At 39.9% G+C, this 17,317-nt stretch overlaps 1 protein-coding gene across 2 annotated transcripts in view; it reads right to left on the bottom strand.

The window, feature by feature from the left end:
* LOC111155206 (DnaJ heat shock protein family (Hsp40) member C2) overlaps positions 1-17,317 on the bottom strand; it is a 34,448-nt gene that overhangs the window by 15,294 nt on the left and 1,837 nt on the right. For both annotated transcript variants that reach the window (XM_022515303.1, XM_022515304.1), the window contains exons 2-3: positions 16,076-16,266; positions 10,559-10,634 (exon numbers count right to left, since the gene is read on the bottom strand). In XM_022515303.1, coding sequence (XP_022371011.1) covers positions 10,559-10,634; positions 16,076-16,266 — 267 coding nt within the window. The remainder of the gene's footprint in view (positions 1-10,558; positions 10,635-16,075; positions 16,267-17,317) is intronic.

The following is a 17,317-nucleotide window of genomic DNA, read 5'->3' as shown; positions in this document are numbered from 1 at the left end:
AACTACCCTAACCTGTAAAGAAATGGATACAGAACACAAAGGGAGCCCCACAAAGGGAGAATGAAACCCAGAAGGTCTACCCTAGTGCATAATAATTAAAATGGCAAAAATTAAACAGAATCTTAAAACCAGCAAGAGAAAAGGAAACAGTCACATACAAGGGGACCTTGAGAAGGATGATTTTCTTCAGCAGAAATTTTGCAGGTCAGAAGAAAGTAGCATGACTATTCAGTGCTGGGAAAAAAACGTACAACCGAGAACACTGCACTGAGCAAGGTTGTCATTCAGAATAAAGGGAGAGATAAAGAGTTTACAAGACAAACAAAAGTTGAAGGAGTCTATCAGCATTAAACTAGCCCTACAAGAAGTAAGAAATGTGAAAGGGAATTAAGTGAAAAGAACAGGCTATAACTAGAAGATGGTGAAAGGAAAACTCCATTGGTAAAAGCAAACATACAGTGAAGATGAATCACCTATAAAGCCATTATATCATGGAAAAAAGACAAAAGTGGGGGAAAAAAAGGTTTCCTACAAAAATCAGCCAACAGATACACAAAATAAAGTGATGTCAAATAGGACACCATATACATAAAACATGTGGGGGAGTAAAAAAGTCGAGCTTTGAAAATGTGTTTGAATTTAAGCAACGATCAACTTAATATAGACTGCTATTATACACACAGGATATTATGCGAACCTCATGGTAACTGCAAACCAAAAATCTTTAAAAGATGAAAACAAATAAATAAATATAGGAATCCAAGCCTAACTTTAAAGGAAATCATCACACCACGAGGGAAGACAGCATAAGGATAAAGAAACAGAAGAGCTCCAAAATACACACCCCCAAGAAAACTCCCCAAAACAAACAAAAAAAATTAAAAAAACCAAACTCAGGAAGCAACTGGCAACATGACAATAGGTACATGCCCATTAATAACTGCTTAATATGTAAATGGTCTAAAAGCTTCAAAAGACACAGGGTGACTGAATGGATAAAACAAGATCCACCGGGGCGCCTGGCTGACTCAGTCGGTTAAGCACCTGCCTGTGGCTCAGGTCATGATGGCAGTATCCTGGAATCAGCCCCACATCAGGCTCTCTGCTTAGTGGGGGGAGTCTGTTTCTCCCTCTCCCTCTGTGCTTTCTCTCTCTCTCAAATAAATCTTTAAAAACAAGACCCATCTAATATGTTGCCTATAAGAGACTTACTTCAGCTGTAAAGACACATAAGAGACTGAAAGTGAAGGGACTGAAAAAAATATTCCATTCAAACGGAAGTGGAAAAAAAAAAGAGATTAGGGTAGCAATACTATGTCAGACAAAATCGACTTTATTTTTTTTTTAAAGATTTTATTCATTTATATGACAGAGGGACAATGAGAGAGGGAACACAAGCAGGGGAAGCAAGAGAGGGAGAAGCAGGCTTCCCGCCAAGCAGGGAACTGACTTGGGGTTCGATCCCAGGACCCTGGGATCATGACCTGAGCTGAAGGCAGATGCTTAATGACTGAGCCACTCAGGCACCCCCAAAATTGACTTTAAAACAAAACGTAACTAGAGACAAAAAAAGGGATTACTTAATGATAAAGAGATCATCCAACGGGAGGATGTAACAATTGTAAATATCTATACACCCAACAGAGGAGCACCTAAATATAAAAATTAATGGTTATAAAAAGAAATTGACAGTAATACACAATAATCATAGCGGACTTTGATACCCCACTTACATCTATGGACAAATTATCCAAACAGAAAATCAGCAAGGAAACACTGGCCTCGACAACACGTTAGACCAGATAAACTTAACGAACAGAATACTCCATCCAACTATGGCAAAATATACATTCTTCTCAAGTGCGTATGGAACATTCTCCAGGATAGATCACATGTTAGGCCATAAAACAAGTCTCAATAAATTTAAGAATGCAGAAATTATACCAAGCGTCTATTATGCCCACCACGGTATGAAACCAGAAATCAATTACAGGAAAACCACGGGAAAAAGCCAAACACGTGGAGGCTAACAACATACTACTAAACCACCAATGGGTCAAAGAGGAAATCACAGAGGAAATTAAAAAGAAAATACTTTGACACAAATAAAAATGGAAACATAATGGCCTAAAAAGGCAATCTACTAAATGGGAGAAGATATTTGCAAATGATATATCTGATAAGGGATTAATATCCAAAACATTAAGAACTCCTAGAACTGAACACCAAAAAAAACCCCAAATAGGGGCACCTGGGAGGCTCAGTCATTAAACTTCTGCCTTCAGCTCAGGTCATGATCTCAGGGTCCTGGGATCCAACCCCCATCAAGCAGAGTCTGCTTCTGCTTCTCCCTCTCCCTGCCATTCCCTCTGCTTGTGCTCTGTCAAATACATAAATAAAATCTTAAAAAACAAACAAACAATAGTGCTATTAGAAATGGGAAGAGAGGGGCGCCTGGGTGGCTCAGTGGGTTAAAGCCTCTGCCTTTGGCTCAGGTCATGATCTCAGGGTCCTGGGATCGAGCCCCACATCGGGCTCTCTGCTCAGCGGGGAGCCTGCTTCCCTCCCCACTGCCGCCTGCCTCTCTGCCTACTTGTGATCTCTGTCTGTCAAATAAATAAATAAAATCTTAAAAAAAAAAAAAAAAGAAATGGGCAGAAAACCTGAATAGACATTTTTCTAAGAGGACATATGGATGGCCAACAGACACACGAAATGATGCTCAGTATCACTGTTCATCAGGAAAATTCAATCCAAAACCACAATAAGGAGGTATCAGCTCATACCAGTCAGAAAGGCTATTATCAAAAAGTCAAGAACTAAGCTTTGGTGAGAATGCAAAGAAAAGGGAACCTTCATGCACTGTTGGTAGAATTATAAATTATTTTTTAAGACTTTAGCTGAGAGAGAGAGAGAAAAAACATGAGCAGTGAGGAGAGGGAGAAGCAGGCTCCCGCTGATCAGAGAGCCTGACATGGGGCTCAATCCCAGGACCCTGGGGATCATGACTTGAGACAAAGGCAGACAATCTTATTGATCACTCTTAAAGCATTCTTCTCTGTATTAATAACTGAACACTTTACATTTGCCAAAAAGATTATAAACAGAAGTTATGAGTTAAAGGGAAGTGACCATTTGTTTTAAAACATTCTTTTGTTTTACATCATGTATTACTTAAAACCTTTATCTCATGTAACATTAAGTAATAAATAGCTTGTGATGCTTGCGGGGAATGTATAGAGAGGAAACTTGCCAAAAAAAGAGAGAAAAAGAGAGAGAATGGTTTTTTAAAACGTTAAGTGTAGTCAGGGGTGTCCGGGTAGCTCAGACAGTTAAATCTTATTTTAAAAGATTTTATTTACTGGGGCGCCTGGGTGGCTCAGTTGGTTGAGCAACTGCCTTCGGCTCAGGTCATGATCTCAGCATCCTGGGATCGAGCCCCGCATCGGGCTCTCTGCTCAGCAGGGAGCCTGCTTCCCCCTCTCTCTCTGCCTGCCTCTCTGCCTACTTGTGAGGTCTCCCTGTCTGTCAAATAAATAAATAAAATCTTAGGGGAAAAAAAAGATTTTATTTACTTATTTGTCAGAAAGAGTGAGAGAGAGAGAGAGAGCAAGCAAGCACAAGCAGGGGGGAGGTGCAGCGGGAGTGGGAGAAGCAGACTCCCTGGTGAGCAGGGAGCCCAACGTGGGACTGGATCCTAAGACCCTGAGATCATGACCTGAGCTGAAGGCAGACACTTAACCAACTGAGCCACCCAGGCGTCCCAAAGTCTTGACTCTTGATTTCAGTCCACGTCATAATCCTGGAGTTGCAGGATGGAGCCCCACATCGGGGCTCATCAGGGAGTCTGCTCTCTTTCTCTCTCTGCTCTCCCTTTGCTCATGTTCTCTTGCTCACTTTCTCAAATAAATTTTAAAAAAAATCTTAAAAAAAAAAAAGAATTTTAGAACTAGAAGAGATGTGAGAGATTATCTAGTCACATTTTAAATTTTACGATGAAAAAAGACCCCCAAATTCCCTCCTGTTCTATTCCTGCTCAGCAAATTTTTTTTATAATTATTTTTTAAAAATTTTATTTATTTATTTGACAGAGAGAGAGAGAGATCACAAGTAGGCAGAGCAGCAGGCAGAGAGAGGGGAAAGCTGAGCAGGGAGCCCGATGCAGGGCTCGATCCTAGGACCCCGAGATCATGACCTGAGCCGAAGGCAGAGGCTTAACCCACTGAGACACCCAGGGGCCTCAAAGTTAGATTTTCTTAATACCTCAGCTTTAATTCAAAAAGTGGTTACTTACTGTATTTGTTTCTAAGATGCTTTTCTATGAACACTTTGTATCTTTGTGATACATATCATACACATACATTATACCTATCTACACATGTATATTCATGACATGTATTTATAAACATGTAAAACTTCTACTTCTTGAGATGTGAGATTTTCATTGCCAATTAACCTAACAGGAAACCTAAATGTGGAAAAATCCTCAAAACAGAAGTTTTACATATATAAAAATAACATATATGTAAATATGTCATATATATGTATAGTTACATTTACATAATGTAAAATATATCAGTTATTTTCATTTATATTTACTGACCATTTCCTTTATAATTTTTTTCAGTACCTACACCTTTATAAGGTACTTCATCATTCTCAACAATTTCAACATATTTTGTAGTTTCATTAGTATTTTCCATGCTTAAACTGAACATTTAAAAAAATTCTTTAAATTTTTTAAGAATTTTAACATATTCAATTAAATACCTAAACTTTCATTAACTGAAGTCCTAATCACACCTAAGAATCCTTCCCTTCTCCAGTGATGTATGATGCCTCCTTTATCACAGTAAATTCAATCTAGATTTGTTTCTGGTTACCTATTTTTGCCCTGGGATCTTCTTTAAGATAATTATACCCTCCTAATAAATGTGATGATAACTTCTAAGAACTATTATTTTTGTGTATTTCTCCTGCATCCAGCCACCTGCCTCAACCGTTTTTTGGTTTTCTAAGGTAGAGCCTGTATTACCTACAAATAATACAGTTCTTCTCCAATAGTTCTCTTAATTAATATCTTAATTCATAAACTACTCTTAAAATAGCATAAAAAATAATAAGCAGGTTAGTTTCTGCCATGGATTTTAATGGTAATATTATTAACACCACAAGGTTAAGCGTGTTGGCTGTGGGTATGAAATACTTACCAAAGTAGGAAATTAACTGTTATTTATTTGCAAAGTTTTATTAATGGCTATTAAACTGTTTTATACATTTTAACTATTTAGGAAATCACATATTATCTAAATTATACATAGATTTAGCTCTATTAATATACTTCCCAAGAGGACTTCTGAGGGAGATCCTACCTGTTCGTATGATTCTTTTAATGTGCTGTTAAGTTCAATGTGCTATTACTATTTTTAAAAGTTAATGTACTTATTTTAGTAATCTCTACACCCATTGTGGAGCTCAAACTCACAACCCCAAGATCAAGAATTGTATGCTCTTCTAATAGAGCCAACCAGCTGCCCCAGAAACATTTTTTCAGGGGGTAATTCTTTCATAGCTTTTAAAATTTCTTCCTAGAAACAAGTGGATGGCTCAAGTCGGTTAAGCATCCGACTCTTGGTTTTGGCTCAGGTCACAATCTCAGGGTTGTGAAATCAAGCTCTGCATCAGGCTCCGAGCTCATCGGAGTTTAAATGGAGCTAGAGATTCTCTCTCCCACCTCCGCCCCCACCACTCGTATGCACTCTCTTTCTAATATATTAAAAGCTTTGAAACACTTGCCTTTAAAATTTCCTCAATTTCAAAAAAGTTCATTTGTTTAAAAAAATATTTTATTTATTTATTTATTTAAGAAAGACAAAGAGAGCACAAGTGCAGGTGGTGTGCAGAGGGAGAGGGACTCCCCGCTGAGCAGGGAGCCCAACTTGAGGCTCTATCATGACCTGAGCCTCCCAGGCGCCCCTCAAAAGGTTCATTTAATCAGAAATTTTGCATCTATTACATTTAATACTGGTCTCCATTAAAAATATCTTCTGGGGCACCTGGGTGGCTCAGTTGGTGAGGTGGCTGCCTTCTGCTCAGTTCATGATCTCAGGGTCCTGGGACTGAGCCCCAGGTCGGGCTCCCTGCTCGGTGGGGAGCCTGCTTCTGTCTCTGCCCCTCCCCCTGCTCGCTTGTTCTCTCTCTCTCAAAAATTAAAAAAAAAAAAAAGAAAAAAAAAAAGAAAAAAAAAAACCTTAAAAAAAAAATCTTCTGTAATGGTTTCTTTCTGTATTTCGCTATTTGTTTTTTCTTTTTATAAATCCACTTTGGGGAACTGCTGTTTTCTCTTCTATTTTTCCCTCCACGTTCCTTAGTGCTATTCTTTTAAACATTTGAATTGGACGCCCATTTTATTTTTCCCTCTTTTTAAAAAGTAACATTAGTTTAAGGCAATGAACTTACTTATGGTGCAGCTCTAACTGCTGTCCCTTAAGTTTTGATAGGCAATGATTTTACTTTTACAAAAAGAATCTCTTAATACAATTTTTGTATCTTTCTAGGCCCCAAAGAGTATATTGATTTCTCAAGTGACTTTTTTTTGTTTAATCACATCTTTTACTGATTTAAAAATTTACACTGAACTTTGACAACTATATACACCCCTCTAACTGCCAACAAAGAAAATACAGACCATTTCCATCACCGAAGTCCCTTTACTATTTTCAGTCAACTCCCATGCCCTACCACCTGACTTCCTTCACCCACATGCTCTTGAACTTCATGTAAATGGAATTATAGTTTGTCTTTGTAACTTTTCTGCTCAACCTAATGTTTTGAGATTCATCACCATTTCTGCATATCTTAGTAATCTGTTCTTTTTTTAACCACCAAGCACTAATCTACTGCATGAATATACAGCAGTTTGCTTATCCATGATCTTGCTGGTGAACACGGGGTGGTTTCCAGTTCTTGGATATTGTGAATATGGCTGCTATCAACGTTTATGTACAAATCTTTTTATAGGCATAATAAAGTTAGTAATTTCTACATATACTGCAGGGCTTCAAAAACTGGCAAATACATTTTTGTTTTTTGAACTCCAATTTTTTTTTTTTTAACAGTCTAGTATATCACATTTCCTCACTAACATTCCAGAAGAAGCATTTTTGTCTTCTAGCTGTTTTAAGCAAAAAAGGAATTTAATAAACATTATCAGGCAGCTCACAGAATCTCTGAAAGAGTCAGACTATAGGGCTTGGAAGCTATGTACCTAGGGACTATAATCAAATCATACCCAAGAGTTTGGAGGTGTGATGATCCCAGCACTGTGGGGAACTCGAGAAAGGGAGCAGAGGCTACTTCCACGGCCAGGGCAGTGGGGTAAAGCCAAAAGCTTTGCAGTGCACTCAACACCTGCTGGCAAAACAGATTCCGTGCAGTACAGCTGAGCTCACACTGCTCTCCTGCAATTTCAAAGAAGTGCGCTGGGCAGTAAAATTTAAGTCACATGCCTGCAAACATTCTCAATCCCAAGAAGTATCTTCTTATAAATTGGGTCAGTTTCCTTCTTAATTTGCAATTACGGCTTGTGACATTTATTCTGACTTCTTTAGAAATCCGGCTCCTCTTTATACTTTCTCTCCGAATCTTGGGAACATTCCTCAAGGTTGTCCTCTGCTTTACTATTTTTCTAAGTGTTATGTCAACCTTTGGAATTCTAAGTTCTGCTCTCATGTTTTCAGTTTCCACAAACAGTTCTACTTCTTTCTCCCTAGTCTCTTTCTACACCACACCCCCAAACCAGTATCTTCATATTCTACCGAAAACATGAGGAGATGCTTAAATTTTCTTTTGAACCTTGTAAGTCTAAGAGAGGTGGTATCTCCCACTTTTTGCTGGATAGTCTCCTCATGCTGCACTGTTTTTTTTTTTTTTCCACTAAGTTTTCTGCCTAATCTTTACTCATCCTTGTATATTAGAGAGTCCTGAGATGGTCTTATATTGTCTCTTATGGAGGGAGCAAAAGATATTTCTCAATATTAAAAATAAAGGACACAAAGAACACAGTCTGAAAAAGAAACAAGGGTAATTTGCGAACAACAGCTGTTTACTGGAATTTCAAAGGTATCTGCTTCTCCTCCCACTGAAGACAGTTTCTGGAATGACTTGAGGGTACATTAGCAAAAAGGCTTTTACTGTACATTCATATTGCTATTATTATAAAATGACTCTAAACAGGATTTTTAATTTTTAAAAAGTACAAGGAACAGCTTCAGTTTAAAATGTCAGAAACATTTTGAAAATTATTAAATTTAGAAAATTCAAATCACTAAAATTATTAAATTTAGAAAATTCAAATCACCAAAGACTTTATTTCTGTGCAAAGAGTAGCAAACCTACGTGCATTATTTGCCAGTGTGGCTATTTTACTTCAAAACAAAATTATGTAAGCAACTGAAATTCCACTTTTAGTATGCAAGTACTTGCTCTTAACCCATCATTCAACTTTTCTAGTGATTTATTCTTTTCAGATAATGCAGAGAAGGGAAAAAAAAAAAAGACCACTTATTTTATTCACCCTTCACTGACTTCCTAATTTTCATTATAGCAATTCAAAATGCATTAAACAACAGAAAACTCTTTCGTAGTGTGTAACAGGATGTAAGCACTTGAAGGATCTCAAATGCAGTAAGACTTTTATTTTTATGAGGCCTTTCTGTGCTAATCATTACAGATTTATAAACACTAACTCTGCATTTTTACTTTTGAACTGAATTTCAGAAAGCAGTAAAGCAAGCAGCTGCCCTTTTTTTAATGACAGAGGTAAGCGAACATCAGTTTCAGGGCGCCTGAGTGGCTCAGTGGGTTAAGCCTCTGCCTTTGGCTCGGGTCATGATCTTGGGGTCCTGGGATCGAGCCCCACATCAGGCTCTCTGCTCAGCGGGGAGCCTGCTCCCCACTCCCCCGCCTGCCTTTCTGCCTACTATTGATGTCTGTCAAATAAATAAAATCTTAAAAAAAAAGAGAGAACATCAGTTTCCTTTTGAATAAATACTGAGAATATCAACATAGTGGGAGAGAGTGAATTATAATTCTACTTAATGTTAATAATCTGGTGCACTGGGATTGCAGAACTTCTGGCTATAGAGTATTAAAAAATTAACTTCTATTATGCCGATAAAATGAACGGACTTAGAAACAAATGAATGTTTCTTTTACAGCTCATGGTACATTTCTTATTTTAGAGAAAAAAACAATTCCTTCACCTTAAAACATCAACTGTTTTCATACTTCCATGTATCAAGACTCATTTGGTATTCATATGCTGCTGTTTCACATAGCAAGACTTTGCAAATATTTCTCCATGGCAAATCAATTTCCCTGGCATTCATGTATACTGCAAGGACTATTCACATGCGTTAACATATGCTTAGTTGAAAACCATGCCAGCTTTTTAAGAAACCAAATAGATCTAAAATAATCTCATAAATTCCTTTATCTTATTAAAAATATCTCTCCTCTGATTTTCCTAAATATAAGCATTAGTAGAGAAAATTTTGAGTTTATCTACTATACTTAGTCTCAACTAGTATTTTTTTTTTTTTTTTTTTAAGATTTTATTTGTCAGAGAGAGAGAGAGATCACAAGTAGGCCGAGAGGCAGGCAGAGGCAGAGGGAGAAGCAGGTTCCCTGCTGAGCAAGGAGCCCGATGCGGGACTTGATCCCAGGACGCTGGGATCATGACCTGAGCCGAAGGCAGCCGCTTAACCAACTGAGCCACCCAGGCGTCCCTCAACTAGTATATTTCAACATGAGATGGGTCTCATTTAGCCATCTTCCTCCAAGCACAATACTTTCTCCTCCTGACTGGCCTTGACTCACTAACTCCTTTTCCATATGGTCACGATCTTACCTCCTCTGACCTCAATATCCATTCTCTAGAGTGGAGGGCAGAACATTCTCCTAAGATAAAACACAGAAGACTAATCACCTTCACCTCTTTCATCAAACTTTACTAACCAGGTGAAGCAAACGGGGTGTAGAGCACTAAGGGGATGCTGTTTTATAAACCATGTGAAGACAAAGTTTCCAACACTTCCCTCAAAATTTTTAATCTTTTTAAGGAAGAAAGCAGTAAAATATCAGATAATTCTCTCTCGGGCAGAAGACCCAGGTGGCATCAATAAAAACGTAACCTAAACCACAAAATAACATTAAAAAACCTAAGTAACAAGGCAGCTTCCACTAAATACAGCTGGCCATAATTCTAAAGGGAACTGAAACATTATTTCTTAAAAACTTGCCATTGGGAGAATGTTCTTTATTGGTCACAAACACACCCACCCACCCACCTCCTCATTTCTCATTCCCATGCATGAGAATGATTGTTTTCTGTTTCTGAAGGTAAAGGATATTGTAGTTATGCAATGTTATGACCATGTATCAAATGCTATTGAATATAGATTTATGATGACAGACTATGATCATGCATATCTTTTAAAAAAGATAACACTTCCTATATTACAGATATTGGATTATCTCAAAAGAACTAAGTACTTACGAGCTGCTTTGATCTGTCTCTGGGTAGCTTTGTATCTTACATGGCCAAGTCCAAGTACTGCATAATGATCTTGGTTCTGATAAAGACACAAAAGGGAGTCAAGTATGAAATGGAGCAATATATCTTATTCCTTATGCTAGTACCCTAAAATAGTGCTTCCCATAATAGGAGTCCAGTGAGACATTGCATATAAAATGGATTCTGTAGTAAGTCTGGGAAATGTGGTGGACTGTGATATAGCCTTCGTGATAATTTATATACACATAAGCTTAATAAAGGCTCTGAGAAGTCCTGCAATTTAAAAAAACAAACAACCAACCAACCACCATGCAAACACACCTGCAAAACCCAGCATTTTCCGAGCTTCTTTGACTATTGAGCCCATTTTTCTCGTAACCCCTACTAATATCTTATGGCCATCCTTAAATCAGGATATAGCCAATAAGATTTCAGAACAGAGGGAAGTATTATCACAGCTCCACAGGGTTGGGCTAGGGCAATGACAGGTCTAGGAGTCATGTTAAGCAGAAAGGTAATTTGGATGGAAACTTTGCAAAACTGAGCGATGAGGCTTCTCCGGAGAGGAAATACCTGCTTTTGTCTCTGCTTTGGTTAACATCCTTGTGAATTTACAAGTTGAAGCAGCAACTGAAATCTCCCTACAGAACTCAAAGGGTGTATCTGGTATTGGAGGAGTGAGTGGGGGTTAAGGGAGTTGAGGGCATGTAACATGGAAGGAAAAAGTCAAGCAGGGCTGACTGGTTTCCCTTCAAATTCAGGAAAGCAAAGTTCATATGGATGGGCTTCTTTATTATGCCTGGCAATCAGACTTTGTTCCAGTTGGTTTCCCTTTCCACTCCTTAAGGTCACTATTTCTCTAGTGTCTCCTCAATCTCACAGATCCTTCTCCACCCTCTTATCAACAGCCCTGCCTCCTGCGTAACTGAGCAATGTAAAATTATCCTACTCAAATTCCTACCACCCTACTGGCATCCACACACCTATTCCCTTTCCCTCCGTTCACAACTGGAAGAGCCTGTCCTACCAAGAGAAAACTACTCCATCCTTCCTCTTGCTTCTGAGCCCTGTCTTCTCTAAGTCTCCTCAAAATAGTAACATCTTTCAGTTATCTCCTAAATTTCAACTGGATTATCTTCACCCGTATGGAAAGATGCTGTTAGCTCTCATCCTCTTTTTTTTTTTTTTTAAAGATTTCATTGATTTATCTGAGAAGAGAGTGCACACACGTGAGCACAAGCAGAGGGGAGGGGCAGAGGAAGGAGGAGAAGCAGGCTCCCCACTATCAGGGAGCCTGACGTGAGGCTCGATCCCAGGACCCTGAGATCACAACCTGACCTGAAGGCAGATGCTGAACTGACTGAGCCACCCATGCGCCCGTTAGCTCTCATCCTAAAAATACTTCCAAGATCCCCTTTCCAGTTACCGTTCTATCTCCATTTCTCTGCTCTTTGTCAATTGTAAACTTCTTCAAAAGGCTGTCCACACGTTTACCTCCTTCAGCATTCATTTTCAAACCACTCCACTTTGGTTCTGCTCCATCCACTCCCACCCAGGGTCAATGAGGCTGCTCTCTTCAGTATGAATTTCCAGGTGCCAAGTCCAAGATCACTCACCTGCCCTCACCTGACTTCAGCTCTCAGTGGCAGCACAGTTGACCCCTTACTTGAAATACTACCTTCCTTTAGTGTTTTTGTGCATTCACTCTTTTCCTCCCACCTTCCAGTACCTTTTTTCAGCCACTTCTACTGGCTTCTCTAGGACCTGCAAAGCTCCCTTCTGGGGTTTCTCTTGTCTCTCTCTATAATTTGGTCCTGGGTGATATGAGCCAATGCCAGGGCTAGAATATAGTTAGTACCTGTATATGCTTATCAGTGCCCACTTCGCTCGAGCACAGACCTCCCCTCTGAGCCCTGGATGCACGGAGCACCTCCAGCTCTCACTCACTATTCCTGGCCTGTCCCTCTCCACCTTGGTCACTCATTTCCAAATACAAGACTGATGTTGCAGTTCACTGGAGACACCAAGCCCTTTCTCCTCAAATGCTGTTCTCCCCACCTGGCACATTCCCTCACTCTTCACATGGCTGCCATCTTCTCATCCTGCAGTCTCAGAATAAATGCTATCACTTTATTTAAAACAACCTTCTCTGCCTACTCTGTTCCTTCTTGTTTCCCCTAAAGTACTTACAAATTGTTATTGCTTCCAACTCTCCAATGGCTTTCCAGTGACTACTGCTCCTTAACCTCCTCACCACTCCCTTATCCACGATGTTCTACCCATTCGCCTTCTTCAGTTCCTGACACAATTCTTTCTGCCCCCACACAAGCTCTCTGCCTGGAATGCCATTCTCCCTGATCTTTGCATGTCATTCAGGTTTTATCTTAAATGTCAACTCCACAGGCATTTCCCACCCACTCAACCTACAGCAGTCATCAGGACACTCTATCACTGCACTCTGTTCTACTTCTTTGCCCAGCACCTGGTGACCATGTCCTTGACTGTTCACTTATCGTCTGTCTCCTCACTGGAATAGAAGCTATGTGGGAGCAGTGATACTGTCTTGTTTGGCAGACTCCTCAGGCCCCGGAACAGCATCTGGCACAAAGCAGATGCTTGATCCCTGTTTGTTGAAAGAAACAATTAACTGAACCAATGTATGAACCCTGCTACTTTGTTTTTTTTTTTTAAATAAAGATTTTATTTATTTGACAGACAGAGAACACAAGTAGGCAGAGAGAGCGGGGAAGCAGGCTCTCCGCTGAGCAGAGAGCCCAATGTGGGGCTCAATCCCAGGACCCTGAGATCATGACCTGAGCCGAAGGCAGAGGCTTAACCCACTGAACCACCCAGGCGCCCCCCACCCCACCCCAGTACCTTGTTCTGACATTACTTACCCTTTTCTATACTAAAGACCTCCATCTTTCTTCCTTTTCTCTCTTGTAGACCTCAATGGTCCCCAATTCTATCTTCTCCTGACTCCGCCTTTCTCTCAAGTTAGTATTTTCTAAATAGCCCAACTCTGAAAGAGTATTTTGCACTGTGGTCTACAATTCATCACCTCCTAATCAACCCAGGTGTAACTCCTGGCCCTCCCAATGACTCACCAGATCTGCTTTCTTTGTGGTCACCTACCCTCCGTATGCCAAGCCCAGTGGCTTTTATTATTACTCATGTTATGTGACTGACCTCTCCAATGGGTGACTGTTTCGTCCGTCCTTCCTGAGACTTCCTCCTCTCTTAGTTTCTGGAAGAGTCTAGTGCCTGATGTTTAATAAACCTTAGTTGAGGGGCACCTGGGTGGCTTAGTGGGTTAAACCCTCTGCCTACAGCTGGGGTCATGATCCCAGGGTTCTGGGATCAAGCCCCGCATCAGGCTCTCTGCTCAGCAGGGAGCCTGCTTCCCACCCCCCGCCCACCGCCTGCCTCTGCCAGTTGTGATCTCTGTAAATGGATAAATAAAATCTTAAAAAACAGGGGCACCTGGGTGGCTCAGTGGGTTAAGCCGCTGCCTTTGGCTCAGGTCATGATCTCAGGGTCCTGGGATGGAGCCCCGCATCGGGCTCTCTGCTCAGCAGGGAGCCTGCTTCCTCCTCTCTCTCTACCTGCCTCTCTGCCTGCTTGTGATCTCTCTCTGTCAAATAAATAAATAAAATCTTTAAAAAAATAATAATAATAAAATAAAATAAAATAAAATCTTAAAAAACAAAAAACAAAACAGGGGCACCTGGGTGGCTCAGTGGGTTAAAGCCTCTGTCTTTGGCTCAGGTCATGATCTCAGGGTCCTGGGATCGAGCCCTGCATTGGGCTCTCTGCTCAGCAGGGAGCCTGCTTCTCCCACTCTCTCTGCCTGCCTCTCTGCCTACTTGTGATCTCTGTCAAATAAATAAATAAATAAAATCTTTAAAAACAAAAAAACAAAACCAAAAAAAACTTAATTGAATTACCAAATGTCTCTTTTGTTGTTTTCTTTTTACCTCTTTCACCCTCCTTAGTATCTTTTGCTGCTTCTCCTTCTGCCCACCCCTTAAATATTCAGGCCCTCAACTTGGTTCAGTCCTTTTCTTTTAAAATGGATAATGACAGTATGTGAATCAGCTAACATTTTGAAGGCTTATTTACTTTCCTAAGTGCTTTAGACATACACTTTCTCTCATTTAACCCTCCCGAGCTAGGAGACAGGAACTCGTCATCCACTGCCTGTTTAGTATTTAGCACGTGTCAAGCACAAGGTTAAGTGCTTTACATGCATCACTGCATTGATCCTCACCATACTCCTGTGAGCTGTTAGCAATCTCACTGCATGAAACAGATGTGTCAAGTCACCTTCCCAAGGTCCCAGTGCCTTAATGGGCAGAATCAGATTTGAATTCTGGCACTCTAATTCCACGGTACACATATTTAAGTATTATACCATTGCCTATTTAAGCTTTATGATACCTATTTGTCTATATTCTTCTTCTCGGCTGATGTCATTCAATTCCCCCAGGTTCAACTACCACCTACAACTTGCCAACGACTTGCAAATGTTTCTGGCTTTATCCTCCTTTCAGAACCACAGACCAGTTTCTAACCATTTACTAGGAAGACTTCATTAGTACGTTACTAGTACCTGAATTTTGACACAGCCCAACTTGAACACAAACACCACATTTCCCACAAAACTTCCTTTTTCCTGCATGCCAGTATTGGTGACCGACATCACACTCCAGCAGGTCATTCAAACTGGAATGCTCAGAGGTCTTCTGAGTACATCTCCTCTTGTACCACACCGTCAAGGTCATCAAGCTCTATCGAGTCTACCTCCAAAAAAAGCACACATTCCCTCTTCCTCAAAACCCGGCCATAAATTTAGCTCAAGTATGCATTTGCAGGCTTGGATTATTGTGCTAGCCCTCTAACAGCAAACTATTCACTTCCCCTCCAGCTCTGCCCTCCCTTTTCAAGCAATTTTCTGTACTGCCAGGAGATTACTTTGCTAAAATTAGCTTAGAAACTTTTGAAGACTTCCTACTGCCCTGAAAATAAAATCTGAGTTCCTTCGTTAGCATGGCATAAAAAGGACAGTATAAAAGAATTTGGTCTAGAGTCTTGTCTCAGGACTAATTTCTCACCACTACCCTTCAAGCACCCTACCCACCCTACTCTTCACTAATCCCCGAAGAAGTGCTATACATTCTTTACTCCTTTGTGTCTCTGCAGATCTATTCCTTCTGCCCAGAATACCTTTTCTCCATTCTCTGCTTCTTAAACGGTCAGTCATCCTTTTAGGGCCAGCTCAAAAATTATGTTTTTTGGGAACACCTCCTGGATTTTTCCAGCACAGAGAGTATCCTATGATCAGTGCTATCCCACTCAGAGCTTAACAATAAACAGGTGCTCAATTAAGGTTCTCTTGTTGAGGCATCTTAAAACGTGGTTTAATGATGAAAACTCGTGGGAAAACCTCTTATACCTCACAAAGCATCTGACTGAACAAAAGATTCAGATGTTAAATACCTTCCAGTCTTTGGGATCAAGTGTTTTCAACATGGGAAACTCTTCCAACTGCAATTCTTCATCTTCTGATTCTTCTGATAATTCTTTCTTATCCTCCAGTTCCTGAAAAGAGGCAGAAGCATTTCTGTTTCTCCTCTTAACAAAAGCTTCAAACCATCTTCCCACAGGTTCAACTTGACAGAGTGTTGAGGCTGTGATTGAAAGCGTTAAGAGAGGCTTCAATGTATTGCATGGAATAAATCTGTTTCAAGGCAATATAAGATCAAAACAGCATCAGAATGTAATGTTAAAACCATCAACTGAAGAAATAATTGCAGTACAGGGATGCCTAGTGCAGGTTTGCTTCCAGACCACCCCAATAAAGCAAAAACTGCAAAAAAGTGAATCAAATACATTTTTCGGTTTCCCAGGGCATATAAAAGTTATGTTTACAGTATGCTGTAGTCTATTAAGAGCCCAATAGCATCAGGTCTTAAAAAACCATCTATATTCCTTAATTTTAAAATATTTCATTACTAAAGAATGGTAATCATCATCTGAGCCGTCAGCGAATCATTATCACATCACAGATCACCATAAGAATCAAGACAAAGTTTGAAATACTTTATTACCAAAATGTGAGAGACACAGAGTAAGCAAATACTGTTGGAAAAGTTGTGCTGATAGACTTGCTCAACAGATGGTTGCCACAAACCTTCAATTGTAAGAAATGCACTATCACCAAAGCACAGTAAAGTGCCATTAAACATGGTATGCCTGCATTCCAGTTAACGTGAGGGTTAGCAATAATCATTTCCTAATATTTACAGAGTATTCAATCAACCTCTTCCAGTTATCTGACAAAACATTCAGCAATGTCAACAATAAATCAAAACTTTTCTGAGAATATGAGAGGAAGGTGACGAGCAGGGAGAAATGTTGCCAACTGCTTTCCTTTTAGACTAATGATTGTAATAAAATAAATGATAAACCATCCTCATCAAAAAAAATTTTCAAAAACAAGTCAAAATATCTTAATTAAAACCCTGAATTCAGATAGCTTTTATTTTTTATTTTTATTTTTTTTAAAGATTTTATTTAGTTATTTGACAGACAGAGATCACAAGCAGGCAGAGAGGCAGGCAGAGAGAGAGGAAGGGAAGCAGGCTCTCTGCTGAGCAGAGAGCCCGATGTGGGGCTCGATCCCAGGACCCTGAGACCATGACCCGAGCCGAAGGCAGAGGCTTAACCCACTAAGCCACC

Source organism: Enhydra lutris, unplaced genomic scaffold (assembly GCF_002288905.1).
Source record: "Enhydra lutris kenyoni isolate GAN:26980312 unplaced genomic scaffold, ASM228890v2 scaffoldscaffold40, whole genome shotgun sequence".
Classification (NCBI taxonomy): Eukaryota; Metazoa; Chordata; class Mammalia; order Carnivora; family Mustelidae; genus Enhydra; species Enhydra lutris.
Note: the sequence above shows the minus strand (reverse complement) of the source record. Positions and strands in the feature narration are given on the sequence as shown.